Source organism: Apostichopus japonicus, chromosome 10 (genome assembly GCF_037975245.1).
Source record: "Apostichopus japonicus isolate 1M-3 chromosome 10, ASM3797524v1, whole genome shotgun sequence".
NCBI lineage: Eukaryota > Metazoa > Echinodermata > Holothuroidea > Aspidochirotida > Stichopodidae > Apostichopus > Apostichopus japonicus.
In genome coordinates, this window is record NC_092570.1 from 12,241,382 (window position 1) to 12,256,985 (window position 15,604).

General features: G+C 36.8%; 2 protein-coding genes across 3 annotated transcripts in view; one reads left to right on the top strand and one right to left on the bottom strand.

Moving 5' to 3' along the window:
- LOC139975362 (lysosomal dipeptide transporter MFSD1-like) overlaps positions 1-3,575 on the top strand; it is a 29,956-nt gene extending 26,381 nt beyond the window's left edge. Inside the window, exons 15-16 of the mRNA XM_071983255.1 lie at positions 2,873-2,984; positions 3,148-3,575. Coding sequence (XP_071839356.1) covers positions 2,873-2,984; positions 3,148-3,207 — 172 coding nt within the window. The 3' untranslated portion in view covers positions 3,208-3,575. The remainder of the gene's footprint in view (positions 1-2,872; positions 2,985-3,147) is intronic.
- A 4,842-nt stretch (positions 3,576-8,417) lies between these two features.
- Positions 8,418-15,604, bottom strand: part of LOC139975365 (cAMP-dependent protein kinase catalytic subunit PRKX-like) — a 72,117-nt gene continuing 64,930 nt past the window's right edge. For both annotated transcript variants that reach the window (XM_071983262.1, XM_071983261.1), the window contains 2 exons: positions 15,170-15,305; positions 8,418-12,601 (listed from right to left, as the gene is read on the bottom strand). In XM_071983262.1, the coding sequence (XP_071839363.1) occupies positions 12,476-12,601; positions 15,170-15,305 (262 nt within the window). In that variant the 3' untranslated portion in view covers positions 8,418-12,475. The remainder of the gene's footprint in view (positions 12,602-15,169; positions 15,306-15,604) is intronic.

The following is a 15,604-nucleotide window of genomic DNA, read 5'->3' on the forward strand; positions in this document are numbered from 1 at the left end:
ATGATACACACCCAACCAAATTGGCTCTAGCTAATGCATGTACAACATCTGCTACATTGAACAGATGATACACACCCAACCAAATTGGCTCTAGCTAGTGCTTGTACAACATCTGCTACATTGAACAGATGATACACACCCAACCAAATTGACTCTAGCTAGTGCTTGTACAACATCTGCTACAATGAACAGATGATACACACCCAACCAAATTGGCTCTAGCTAATGCGTGTACAACATCTGCTACAATGAACAGATGATACACACCCAACCAAATTGACTCTAGCTAGTGCTTGTACAACATCTGCTACAATGAACAGATGATACACACCCAACCAAATTGGCTCTAGCTAATGCATGTACAACATCTGCTACAATGAACAGATGATACACACCCAACCAAATTGGCTCTAGCTAGTTCATAAACAACATCTGCTACAATGAACAGATGATACACACCCAACCAAATTGGCTCTAGCTAATGCATGTACAACATCTGCTACATTGAACAGATGATACACACCCAACCAAATTGACTCTAGCTAGTGCTTGTACAACATCTGCTACAATGAACAGATGATACACACCCAACCAAATTGGCTCTAGCTAATGCGTGTACAACATCTGCTACAATGAACAGATGATACACACCCAACCAAATTGGCTCTAGCTAGTTCATAAACAACATCTGCTACAATGAACAGATGATACACACCCAACCAAATTGGCTCTAGCTAATGCGTGTACAACATCTGCTACAATGAACAGATGATACACACCCAACCAAATTGGCTCTAGCTAGTGCTTGTACAACATCTGCTACAATGAACAGATGATACACACCCAACCAAATTGGCTCTAGCTAGTGCTTGTACAACATCTGCTACAATGAACAGATGATACACACCCAACCAAATTGGCTCTAGCTAATGCATGTACAACATCTGCTACAATGAACAGATGATACACACCCAACCAAATTGGCTCTAGCTAGTGCTTGTACAACATCTGCTACAATGAACAGATGATACACATCCAACCAAATTGGCTCTAGCTAGTGCTTGTACAACATCTGCTACAATGAACAGATGATACACACCCAACCAAATTGGCTCTAGCTAGTGCTTGTACAACATCTGCTACAATGAACAGATGATACACACCCAACCAAATTGGCTCTAGCTAATGCATGTACAACATCTGCTACATTGAACAGATGATACACACCCAACCAAATTGACTCTAGCTAGTGCTTGTACAACATCTGCTACAATGAACAGATGATACACACCCAACCAAATTGGCTCTAGCTAATGCGTGTACAACATCTGCTACAATGAACAGATGATACACACCCAACCAAATTGGCTCTAGCTAGTGCGTGTACAACATCTGCTCCAATGAACAGATGATACACACCCAACCAAATTGGCTCTAGCTAATGCATGTACAACATCTGCTACATTGAACAGATGATACACACCCAACCAAATTGACTCTAGCTAGTGCTTGTACAACATCTGCTACAATGAACAGATGATACACACCCAACCAAATTGGCTCTAGCTAATGCGTGTACAACATCTGCTACAATGAACAGATGATACACACCCAACCAAATTGGCTCTAGCTAGTGCGTGTACAACATCTGCTCCAATGAACAGATGATACACACCCAACCAAATTGGCTCTAGCTAGTGCGTGTACAACATCTGCTCCAATGAACAGATGATACACACCCAACCAAATTGGCTCTAGCTAGTGCGTGTACAACATCTGCTCCAATGAACAGATGATACACACCCAACCAAATTGGCTCTAGCTAGTGCGTGTACAACATCTGCTCCAATGAACAGATGATACACACCCAACCAAATTGGCTCTAGCTAGTGCTTGTACAACATCTGCTACAATGAACAGATGATACACACCCAACCAAATTGGCTCTAGCTAATGCGTGTACAACATCTGCTACAATGAACAGATGATACACACCCAACCAAATTGGCTCTAGCTAATGCGTGTACAACATCTGCTACAATGAACAGATGATACACACCCAACCAAATTGGCTCTAGCTAGTGCGTGGACAACATCTGCTACAATGAACAGATGATACACACCCAACCAAATTGGCTCTAGCTAGTGCGTGTACAACATCTGCTACAATGAACAGATGATACACACCCAACCAAATTGGCTCTAGCTAGTTCATAAACAACATCTGCTACAATGAACAGATGATACACACCCAACCAAATTGGCTCTAGCTAGTTCGCGTACAATATCTGCTACAATGAACAGATGATACACACCCAACCAAATTGGCTCTAGCTAGTTCATAAACAACATCTGCTACAATGAACAGATGATACACACCCAACCAAATTGGCTCTAGCTAGTTCATAAACAACATCTGCTACAATGAACAGATGATACACACCCAACCAAATTGGCTCTAGCTAGTGCGTGCAAGAAACAAGTTGAGAGCAAACCAAAAGAAACACTCTGGGATTATGTGGCCAATAGTTTATTGTTAAGAGGGACCTGTTTGTTGTCAATAGTGATGAAACTTTATTAAGTGTGACAACTTAGCAATATTCTTACCCTAATGTCTGTATTTTAGTTTTTAATAAATCAACTGTCACAAGATTGGTACTTACTAAGTTGATGGGAAAAGAGATAAGGGAAATTGTGGAACATGGTGGTGGAAAGTTTTTGAAGGGGAAGGGGGAGGGGAGGGGGCGAGGGGAATTGAAGGTTGCTGTTATATCATTTAAGAAACTGTTTTGTTGGCTTTTTTGTTAAATAAATCCTCACAAACATTGAAATGGATATTAATAATTTGTTTGTCTTTTCCCCCTCATCATAGAGAAAAAATGGAGAAGGAGCTAGGTCCAGGTTATGGTACTAATGGTAGTCCAGTTACACCACGATCTGCCTTCCAGCTCCGTAATAGATACCTCTCAAGAATTGGAGCTAAGGTTTGTACCTTTAGCAATATTAAATGAAAATTGGAAGTGTGTGATAATGATGTAGGGGTTTGCATGCAACTTGTTATTGTAATATTGGTCTTTTCAAATCTATTTCCTAACCTGAATTTAACATTTATCTCTAATAATGAATGATTTCTTTCTGTTCCTCCAGCTTCCTGAAACTTACAATACAAACACTCTGGCCCTGGCCAGACATGGCATTCTCCAGTAATAACGATGAAAGTATCTGAAGGTGTATGCCCAGTTGAACTACGCAAACCAATGTGAAAAACAAAATATTTAACATGGTACTAGAGATCCAACAAATAATTGGTATGACTTGTTATAATGGTCGGTCACATGTCAGTTTAGGAGAATGAACTTGCCAAGTACATATAGATGTTACTACGGCTGATGTAGACATACCCATGCTGGAGGTGCAGCATGTTTATCATTGTCGTTAATGGAAGCAGAACATGGAATCAGTCACATTGGCTGGTAGTTAAATCATTTATCCTATTCATGAAGTCACCTCACCATTGTACATATTTTATTTCCTTCAAAAGTATGTAAAAATATTTCTTAGTATTATTTTTTTTTTAGAAAAAAATGTGTTAAGTCTTTTTGAATAGCCTAACAAGAAGCAACAAGAGGGCAATCTTTTTTGCACAGTTTAGGCCAATTTAACTTTGGACCTCAATGGACCTCTGACCCAGACCTTAAGAGTGTCCTATTTTAAAGTTTGTCTCATCATTCTGTATGTTCTTTGCGGCTCAATGCTTTTTTTCCTACATGTTGACAAGCAGAAAATTGCTAAAAACCAATTTTAGGTTTTTGACCTTTGACCTATGATGTCACAAATCACACAGGTAGGAGTTTCCATGGTCAGGCACTTACCCACCAAGTTTGAACTTGATAGGATTTAGGGTCTAGGAGGAGTTCACTATTCACTTTTTTGCTCACTCACACACACACACACACACACAATTCCTAACATTTCTGATGAGGGGTTAAGTACAATATCTCATTTCCTATACATTACATGTAATGAGATGAGATAAGTACAGAGAGATTTTTTAGCCTATCTGACTCCTACTAGAATCTGATCAACAAGAGCATACAAACTGTGTTCATTACATGAATAACTTTGTGTGCAACTTGGCTTGTTCTTGGGAGAAGTAATTCCACCCTGAAGTGTTTTGGTTCCAACACAACACATTTTTTTATCGAGATGCTACTAAACCCTTGGTAACAACTTGGTTATATGACTCGTTTGTCTGCCTCCACAAAGCATTTTCTCCTTAACTCTTTCTTCTTCTGCTGAAATATGACCAAAATGTTTCAATTAATTTGCTGATAATTATTGGCATCTTGAAACATGAAGACATTTTGACATGACTAAAGCTACTTAAATGGCTCCTAGATTTATTTACTTATTGATCCACCTGATAGTATGAACATGAAGATTAACATTTTATGTACTTGTAAATACTCTGTCTTTCAAATGTTCCTGTGGTGTTTAGAATCTTGACAACAGCTGGGTTAATGTTTTGTTACAGACACCTCTTTTTCAGTCGGTGTTGGTCAAGCTATTTTTCTTGAGATAATTAAATGTTATAATAATACACTACAATTTAATAGCTTCATTTCAAGTAACCACTAAAATGTCAGAAATTTTGAACATTTTTGGTTTACTTTAATACTGTTAGTATGGTGTTTGTGTTGGGAAATGTTGGTATGGAGTGAAATCATACGTTACTCGTAAATTACCTAATTTGATCATTTGCAAACTTATTTGAGAAAATCCTTGAAGGTTTAAAATATTCGTCCAAATGTGAAAGCAATGATCATGAAGTGCTGGATATGAATAATATATTTTTGTCATGTGAAGATTTCAGGTGCTTAAGCACATCCATCCATTCCATACTATGTAGATCAGTGTTTTATTTATGGAAATATTTACACTTCCATGCGTGCATTCTTTAATTCACTTTCCCATAGAGAGTTGTTGTCTTGTAACACAGATGAATTTCTGATATCTCTAGAAGATATATTTTCTTGGCTATAACTATTAAATATATGATTTCTCAATAACAACAAATTCATGACTCATTCTAGTAACCACAAAACCCCATTTGTCCTTCCTTGCAATCAAATATTTGACTCAGTTTGAGGCATTGAAATTAACTCAAAGACTTTAAACAATCACACCTTACATACACTAAGTTGCAACATGGTAAGGGACATATAATCTCCACATTTGTTATTTGCCAGAGACACCTTCATACCTGGTACCTTAGTACTGTTTCTTATTTGATCGTTGAATGGAAATTAATGACAATGCCATAATCAAGCTAGCAACTTGTGAGCCTCTGTCCCTTACTTATGGGTGTCTTCTGACTAGTTTTAATCTATCTGGAGAACCCAACAATTGCTGAATCATACATATCTTCTCACTACCATCGGAATTCAAAGACTGTTATAATATAAACAAAACACTCATTCATCACAGAATTGGACAAGTCAGTCTTCAAACTCAAAGCAAAGTTCTGTATCGCAATCACTCCTTTTATATTGAATCCATAAAGCCTCTGCTTCAATTCCCTCTGTCTTTCTCAAAACACCTTCTATAAATTATGAAGTCACATCATGAAAACCCTGTGTTGTGTCATTTTGTCTGCAAATATATGCAAGTTATTAATCCACACAGACATATTTACAATACTAACAATCTAATTTCAGAATGGCCTTTAAGATGGTGTTTTTAGTAACAAGAATATACAAACAACAACAAAAGACATCAATCACAGGAAAGCTGACAGGCCAACATCTGTCATACCCTGAGAGGTTAGACAATTTATTGGTAGTGAGTTACTGGGCAGACAGGGTGTTGTAAACATAACTTGTCTTATTTACACCTTCAACACAAATAACTTGGTAAGATTCTCAATGAAATGTTATTTAGGTTGTGGACATAAAATATGTCTCTCATAGCCAGTTGAGGTAGTCTACGAGGGACATGCCACGTCTGCTAAGACAATTACTCAGACTGGTTGAGTTAAATACTACAGTATCGAACCATTTAGTAAAATTCTTCATGCAGATGGTTTAGCAATATTGTTATCGTGAATATCAATTTAATTGGTTCTGTTAATAAGAAAAAGAGTAAAGGTTCTCAACGTATAATATAACATTGAACTCACAAAGATTTAATCATTCAACCACACCAAAATTTGAAAGAAGGCCTACTATCAACATTCAAATCATACAAATTTTCCCCCCAACCTTTATAATATTTCAATGTTGACAGCATCATACATTCCTGAGATGTGCCAAGCCTTTGACTTTTTAGTCACGGAACATTCAGCTTCAGCCTGATTAACTACAGACAAATCAACATCTGCATTTTCTCCTTGTAATGCATTGTCTTAATCTTTTCCACAACTTGCATCCCAAAACAGTTTAAAAAGAAATCTTTTGCACTCCTTTTCACTAGCTGTGGATCCAGGGACATTGCCCCTGGAAGCCCATGCTCTTTGGTAAAATGCAGCACCCATTTTACATAACATTAAGAACATTAAAATTCAGTGGCTGTTGTTTGCCAGTCACGAGCCCATCAAATTGTTGGTTTTGAGTGCTCGAATCTACTCTCATAAAATGTGCTGGATTTAGTGCTTCTGCACTATCGCTGAGATATGAATAAGACTAAACAACTGTTAGTTTTACCAGTCAATAGATTATCACTGAATGGCCCACAAACTGTAAAGATGCTCTACTTGAGATTCCATCCTAATTCGTTGTTTGCTGTGCAGGTCAATCAGGCAGTTGTTAGAAATGTTACCATAGCACACATCCACCAGCCTGAATTAAATGGTGTTGCAGCTTGCAATGGAATCTGTTAAACATATTCATTACATAAAAGAATTATTGAAGTTACTCTTTTAGGAAATTTGTTATTTATGCCTACAATTTCACCCCCCAAAGCCCCTTCTCACACCCCAGCAGGTGTGTGAGAAGGTTAAGAAACGCCTGTTCTAGTGGCCAAAGTTATTGTTTGCTAGGTCTATTGAAGCGTGCTTCCCTTTGATGTCATGTCAGTATACCCTATGCCCATGGGATGGGGGGGGGGGGGGAGGGGGACACAGTCACCACAGACCTAAAGTAGAAAGTCAAAAGATTGTCAAATGTAATGTTATATGAGAATATCTAATGAAGTAACACTCAATACAATATTGAAAGTTTTGGCTGTTGCTCAATTGAAAAGATCACCAAGATTATTGTACTCATGTTGATCTATTTACAAATGACTTCCACTGACCGAAGCATATCAAATACCAATTCAGGTATGAAGTTCATTCAAGCGTTAATTTGGAGTCATCGTGGTTACAATTAATATTGCCAAACTTTGACCTCTGGTGATATCAAATGATCTCTTGACTTTTGCAAGAACAGGATTCTTATTGATTCACATTCCAAGTATGAAGTTCATCAAACCATTACCTTCAGATTTGTTTACAAGATTTTTAGAACTCCACATCTGGGGACCTCAGAGGGCCTTAAGCCTCTAGGGTTCTTGTACTTTCTGAAGTACTTACCTACATCGTAAGTACACATCCAATCTTTACTCTGGTGACCTCTGGTGACCTCAGATGAACTTTGAACTCTACAATCGATAGAACACTTTCTTTGCTCGAGTGAATCCATCAGAAGTTTGGCCAAGCCTTCCTTTAGCGGTCATTGTTTACAAGGTTATACTTTCGACATCTGCCGTTCTCAATTGCCTTCAAGTTAGAACTACAACCAATAGGATTCTTGCAATTTCTAGAGCAAATCTACATACCAGTGTGAGATTATACCAGTGTTATACCAGTTATTATACCAGTGTGAGATTCATGTAAGATTTTTGTTTGGAATTACCATCTTCACTACATTTTCAAACTTTTGACCCCTGGTGACCTCAAAGGACTACCAAATATAATAGAATGCTTAAACTTCTAAAGTGGATCCATATACCAAGGATAAAATGTGTGTCAAAACTTTACTTTTGGGTTTAAAGTGTTGATTGTTTTAATATTTTGCCATCTGTTGACCCCAACTAAAATTGACTTACATAAAAAAAAATTGTCAATTCCTTTAAATCACGAAGGTGAACCTATATACTTAATTTAAATTCATTCAAACTGCCTTGAGGAATTCTTCATGTTATCAAGGTTTTCAGATTTTGACATCTGATGACCACTTTGTAAAACAATAGAGTTGCTTTACTGACTAAGAAAAATCCACATACCATGTATGAACTTAATCCATCCTGCAAGTGTTTGAGTTTTACAAGCCAAGAGTGTCACACACACAAATATAAACACATGCCATCACATGAGTTTCTTTGGTAAAAACTAAAAGGTCACAAACATTTGTGAAATGTGTGAGAAAAAAACAAGCAAATTTGATACAAAGTTGTACAAATTTATTGCATATTCTGTCTCGCCCATCAATAGGGCACACAAGGCATATAGAATATATACATAACAAGTAGCACACATCTTTCTCAATTTACATATATACAATAAATAAAGCCAGGCCAAACAAAATATCCCCCATGGAAAAAAATATAGAAAATATTAAAAATTCCTGTAACAAGACTAAAATTACTCCCATTTCAATTGAAACACAGCATCATCATATGTCTGACTGTAAAACTAAACAGGCACTATCAAATTCATCCTCTCAATGAGAGCTGCAATCTGTAAATTATTTATTATACAACTTCATATGAATTTAGAAGCCATTGATAGAATGAAGACTCTTTTCTTTGTTTCTGCTGAATGAATACATAATTGAACTGAGATATAGAAAAAAGTCAGAATATGAAAAGTCAGAATATGAAATTTCCACTTCAAAGATTAAGCATATAAAAGTAAACTTTCTATCTATCAATATTTCATCTCTATTTCATCATGATTGAAGCAATGCTTACATTAGTTTTGTCAGCTCTCTTTGATTCTAACAAAACACTTTTCATGATTTTTATTACACAGAACGATATAAGTTTTGTTTTCTCTCTTTACCAACGAGATTTGCATATCATCTAAATACATGTAAAGTAAGGACACAACTAGGTGAAGGAACTCCAACATTGATGTGAACAATGTCTGATTACTGGTGCAAACTTAAAAGTCCAATTCCATACTGCTTTCAATAGGAATAACCTTCTCTGAATGTCTTAGTCCATATTCAGCTTATTTGGTCTATTGTGTGGAGACATGATACATCTGAAGCAACAAAGAATATGGACAACATTGAATTTGAGGGTTTCATTTAGCTGGTAGACCTTTGGAAAACATGGCAGCCATGATTTCAATCCAACATACTGATGTCAGCTCTCTCTGATTCCAACTAAACACTTTCCATGTAGATAATGCTTACTAGTACCAATAATTGAATTCCAGAATGTTTAAACATATAGTATTTTTAATATACAACAAACTGATTCTGCAGGGTATGCAAAGGTGTTCATAATTTGCAGTACAATGTAATCGCAGGTTGTCATCATCTGATCAATGTTAGGAGATCTGCATATTGTTATGTATCTTTAGCAACGTTAAAAGGTAAACTGTTCATACTGGGTATGACACAGGTAGCTTGGTTGTCACTGATGTGAATATTTATACCGATGTAAAATAGCTACACTTCTAAAAAGGATTCCATTCATGCTTAATTTAGAAAACTCTAGAAAAGAATGAAATATTAAATTCACAGTCCTCACAAGAAACTCACACACACACATAACACCCCCTGTGAGTATCTTGAGAAATACTGTTAAATGTGTCTCTATTTAGTACAATTCAGTTAAGGCAGTGTGCTGGTGTTTTTGTGTATGTGAAGGAAAGTGGGAAGAGAAGTGGGTGAACAGTTGAAATATATTTCATCTTAAATTTTAGGAACTAATAAACTATATTTCATCTTAAATTTTAGGAACTAATAAACTTTATTTACAACAACTTAGACAAAAATGCCAGTGTAAGTAACAAGCATATAGTTACCAATGAAGTGGGAACAGAGCAGAACAGTCTACATGGGGTTACTACACAGGTGCTACACAATATATATGTATATTAACTAAAAGGCAAAGTAGATATCAGGGCCTTACCCAAGCATCAGCTGGAATTTCAGCATGTTTACCTCTCCTACTTTGAAAATGCAATACTCTGAACGTTATTCTGATGAGAAGTTTGGAAAAGTGAAGTTTTTCCCAGTATTACCTTCTTTTGAAAACAGTGTCTGGTTGACTTTAATCTCTACTATTAAAACATATTTTGTAACATATGCTGGGTGGGCCTTTGGGTTGATACAGCAAGGTGTGAAAACATTAATACATAATAAGGACAGTTGTGTGAATTTGCAGCAAAAATTAAGGAAGACATATTTCTTGTGGCTATTAAATGACATTTTATAACATCTTGTAGAACATAGTTAGCCTTTTACCAAATTGGAAAGTTAGACAAATAATTTATATTAGTTAGATGAACCATAATGTATAAGGTGGCCACATCTAGTAAATGAAATGTACATTACTCTTACATGAATAAACATTATTTACTCAGAAATAACTTTAAGTTCTACTTAGTGTTTGAACATAATTTGTTTATCTCCTGTTCCATGACTCAAGTCAATGGCATACATCTTGATATACAAATTGATGATTGATTCCGTTATAACCTTTAACCCTGATTGACTTGTCATTCTACAAAGGCACAAAAACCTCTATATGTACTACCATTGTCAGCAGGCAGTATATAGATCAAAACATAACTGTTATGCACAGGGAACAGAATCCCTGTCCTTTCATGCATGAAATTTGCTGCACATTCCCTCTCTCTTTGGCAATCAACAAATTTTTGAAAGAATAATTGTTTTGCATGTTTCACATAAAAAGAAACAAAAGCCTCAAATAGACAGAATAATATAAAACTTGTACTCTTTACATTACCTCCATTTAACATGGATACAGTTACCTAATTCAATGTACAGAAAATGAACATGAATGGCATGTGATGAAAACCCTTTAGGAAACAGACAGTATTTAACCCCCCCCCCCCCCAATCTTTATATTATGGACAGCAATCCAGTGCTGTCAATTCTGGGCACCAAAGGGCACTTGCCCTCTATCTACACAGCCACACTTTCCAAGTTCCAACCCAATCCCCTCTTCCATCCTCACTAGAAATTCATGTATGTGTGAACAACCATACCTACCCAATAAAACTAACTACCTACGTGATACAGAGCTTCACCCTTGGTTCAACCTACCCCTTACCCCCTCCATTCTGGCACGTTTACTGCCATACATAGCAACCCTTAATCTGTGATCCAGGTTGCAAGTTCATGTCGAATACAAAAAGTCAGGTTTTTTTGGGGTGCAATACCATCTTTTGAATACCAATGTGGGCAAAATGTTGTAACCTATACAAACATTACTAGCAAAGCAGGAATGTTGTAGCGCCATTGACATTAGCAAAGTCACTATCAAGGTTTCTTCACACACCACATAAGAAAATGATTCCATGTTTTCTGTGTGTATCAGAAATAGAAACACACTATGAGATACTGTCGATCTTCAAAACACTGTCCTCTTGCAAATTATGGAAGCTTGAGAGTAACTTCAATTCCATTCACTTTGGCTTAGCTCTGCTTTCAAATGAAATCAACCTTATAATGCCCTCCCCCCCCCCCCTTTCACATACTTTCAAAGAGGTGATATGATAACCATTTTTAAATATCAGGGAGGAAGAAAGAAACGTTCCAACTGTTGCTACTGATAGAATGCACCCAGTGCTTTGCAATGAACTACAAATGTACATCAATTGAGTAACGGATTCATTCAGATGTTCATGTCAATACATGCTAAAAGAAACAAAAAACAAAAATCTGGCTGAAGCTTATTCTTGAGAAAATGTTTAGCAATTACTATCCCTATAAAAAAAACTGAGAAAGCCTCTTCCTCTTGGGCACAACAATATGATTTGACATTTGTCCTACTTTTCATGTGCAGTCTCTTATGTTCTACTAACAAGGGAGTATTGTTACTAGTTTTGGTCAAAGCCCTATGAACAATATCTGTTTGAAAAATATTTCACATTTTGGACAATTTAAGCTATAATGTCCTTTGACCTCTAAACCTTATACAACTATTGTGCCATCCCCCTCCCCTCCCCACATCACTGAACCATTGACAAATGTCATTTTTTCATCCAGATCAAAGTCATAGTCATGTTCGCTTTTAATCTCGCAACTGGATGGCTATATTAGATTCATCACTTGATGGTCTGCAGTTTTCTCAGCAGCTGGTCGACTTCAATGTTTCCTGATCATCGGCGTAAGTATTCATGCAGCAAAATGAGGAAAGAATCAAGGGCTATTAATATGAACCAGCTTAACCACAAACCTGTGGTTACAAAGTGACTACATAATGGTCTAGGAACGTACACACAATCTGCCATACATCAAAAATCTTTGAAAGCCTTCATTTCTTCCTCTCCAACTCCAGCTGCATTTTGCCAGTTGTCGTCCTCATACTCATCAAAGTTACTGGTATCTCCAGCATGTGAAACTACTGGCACTATTGGTGGCTGACAAAATACAAAAGAAAGCAATGATACTTGATGACAAATTTCTATTCATTTCCGCAAGGTTGCTGGTAGAAACAGAAAGCCAAGCAGCAAATACAACATGTTTTTCTGTATCTCCCACAAAACTATTTCATGACTTATTAGCTTCAGGGCTAGAACAGCTTACATGGATAATACCTGTCATATGTCATCAACACCAATATAGCTTTCTGCAACCAATAGTACCTCTCAAAGACACTCATATAGCTTGCAGCAACAGATGTCTCTCACCTCCAATAGCTTTTATCAGCACTAAATATAGCTTGCAGCAACAGATGCCTCTCATCTCCAATACCTCTAATAGCTTTCATCAGCACTAATATAGCTTTGTTGCAACAGATGCCTAGCACCTCTTAGACCTATATGAATACACCAACAGCAGAAATTTGACTGGTAAATTATAAACAATTTGAAAGGAGTAAAGACATGTTTTGCTAGAATGTGATTCAAATCAAAGAACATGGGATTTATAGTCCTATGTTCCACCAACTTAGCTATCCAGCCCTTATTTGGTGATGATCCCTATAACCATTGCTTTACTAATGAGTGCCAATCAGAAACTTTACACATACATACACACTAACACTGTCACCAGGGATCACACTTGGTTTCAGCTGATACAACCAGAAAGCAGCAGGGAAGATGTTTCAGCTTTTTATAAATGATATAAGTAAATCAACTGGACTGATTTGTAGAAATTGAAAGCAGTGATAGAGATCACCACCAACTAAGAAGTGGATAGCCTGGTTGGTAGAGCACAAGGCTTTATTTTCAATACCATTCTTGTATGCACCAAGGGGAATCTAAAAACCAAATATAAACAGCAATGAAGCTGTTTTTAAGACTTAAAGCAGCATTTTGCGTCCTTTTCTCAACCTCACTGACTCCACTATGCCATAATGACATACATAACTAGCTTATCTATTTAAATCTTACTTCAAATGGTGGCATAAAAGTCGAAAAATTTGCAACTTTCAACTTTGTTTTCTCCAAGATATTTTCCGTTGGGATCCCAATAAACCTCTCCCATAATATGAATATTTAAAACACTACGAACGTCATTGACCAATACGTAATATAACACCATGCTTGATTTGTGTACAGTCTATATGGCAGTTGTACCAGGGAGTTCCATAACAACTCCCTGGTTGTACCAACGCAAAGTCTTGAATCTATTTTTAGCAATGGCTCATAACTAAACCTGCATCTCTGATTGGTTGAATTCAAACTAGTGGGTTTGGGGGAACTGTATGCGGTTATTAGTGTGGACTTTGTCGTGGACACTTTTCTCATTAACTGCAAATATCCTTAATTACTCCCCAATTAACGTTGTTGGCAGGGGAAAACTTGGCTAATATCTTAGTTTGCTGTTTTGTGATTGATATATGTAAAAAAACTTGATGGACATGTCAAAAAAGTAGAAAACGGCGACCAAACGCAAAATGCTGCTTTAAACCTTGGTTGACCTCAAACAACCATTGACCTCTACTGATTTCATATGTACTCACCAAACAGGATCTATGTACCAAGTTCAAGCAGGATTTACTATTTGACTGATGGTATTTACAAGCTTTTTAGACTTTGAGCCATATCACATGCCTTTGACTTTGACCAATTACAATACGGTACTTGTACTAACCAAGGGGGATCTACATACCATAAACTTCAACCAATATTTTGACCTTTGACCTCTTCCAATTTTAATAGCCCTGGTTCTTGTACTCACCAAGCAGGATCTACATGTATGCCAAGTATGAGGTACCAAGATGTACTTTTTAACTTTATATTGTTTTTACAAGCAGGTGTCACATACACAAACATACACAAACAGACACACCCACACATACGTTCCTTATGGATAGATTCCTTCTGCCTCTGGCAAGGAATAAAACAACTACAATCATCATTCAAGGTCATTGCCTAAAGGCTCACCATCTAAACATAACGTATCAAGGTAAACATCCCTGCTGCCTCTTCATAATAGCTATTAGCTCTGGAATTTCAATATTGTTATGATTGCTACCACACCCAACTGCTATTAAAGTACCTAATTAGTGTCAAAGTTTATTTACATCATCCATGGATCTTTATATTGCAACGTGTAAGGGAGCATGCTGCAATGGGAACCACAGCTAACAGAATTGTCCACGATAGAACTTCCAACAATGAATCAAATCCTTTCTTCATTAATATCAGTTTTGCAAGCTAGACAACATCTCCTTTCTGCTTTCCTTTGTAAAGTTTACACACAACCTATCAGCACCTTTAAAACATTATTGAATTTTGATTGTTCTTTCTTTACTGTTTTTTCACAAAGTTGTTGGTCCATTATTGATCAGGTTTTTACTCTACTTCTTCAAATATTCAAGACTATTGAAATATCCATCTTTGACAAGTGTAGTTGGGTCATACTTGAGATGTTTGAGTACACTTAGTGTACTGGGATATTAGCAGACATTTATATAAACAACCAGCAAGAAAATAGATTTGAAAGCAAATGACATAAGATCAGATATCTTTTTTTTTTACCTTAAGGCTTCTGTGTCTAACCTCATCCCATTGAATGGAAGTAAACCAAGCATGGTTCTTGATGTCTTCAGCTGCATTCTTCATACAGCCGTACCGCTTTGTACGATCAACAGTCAACAAACCAGCAATGAGATCCCTGGAAAAAGAATGAAGGAAAACAATGTGACTGACAAGACAATTTGAATCAATTTTATGGCAGTTCCAAGAACTCATGCACAGCTGTCTAGCCTTTATCATATCATACGACCACAACATTGCTAGAGAAGGCTTGTACTAACAGATCATGAATGCTGAAATCAGGATTCTACAGTTCACTCTTTTCTGTACTTGCAATAATGGCTGTTTACTAGCTTGTACTTGAGATCTCATATGAGTACAAGCATACCAATGAACGAGTGCTCCCCCAGGTGACAAATGTGATGTCAGAGGGTGTTT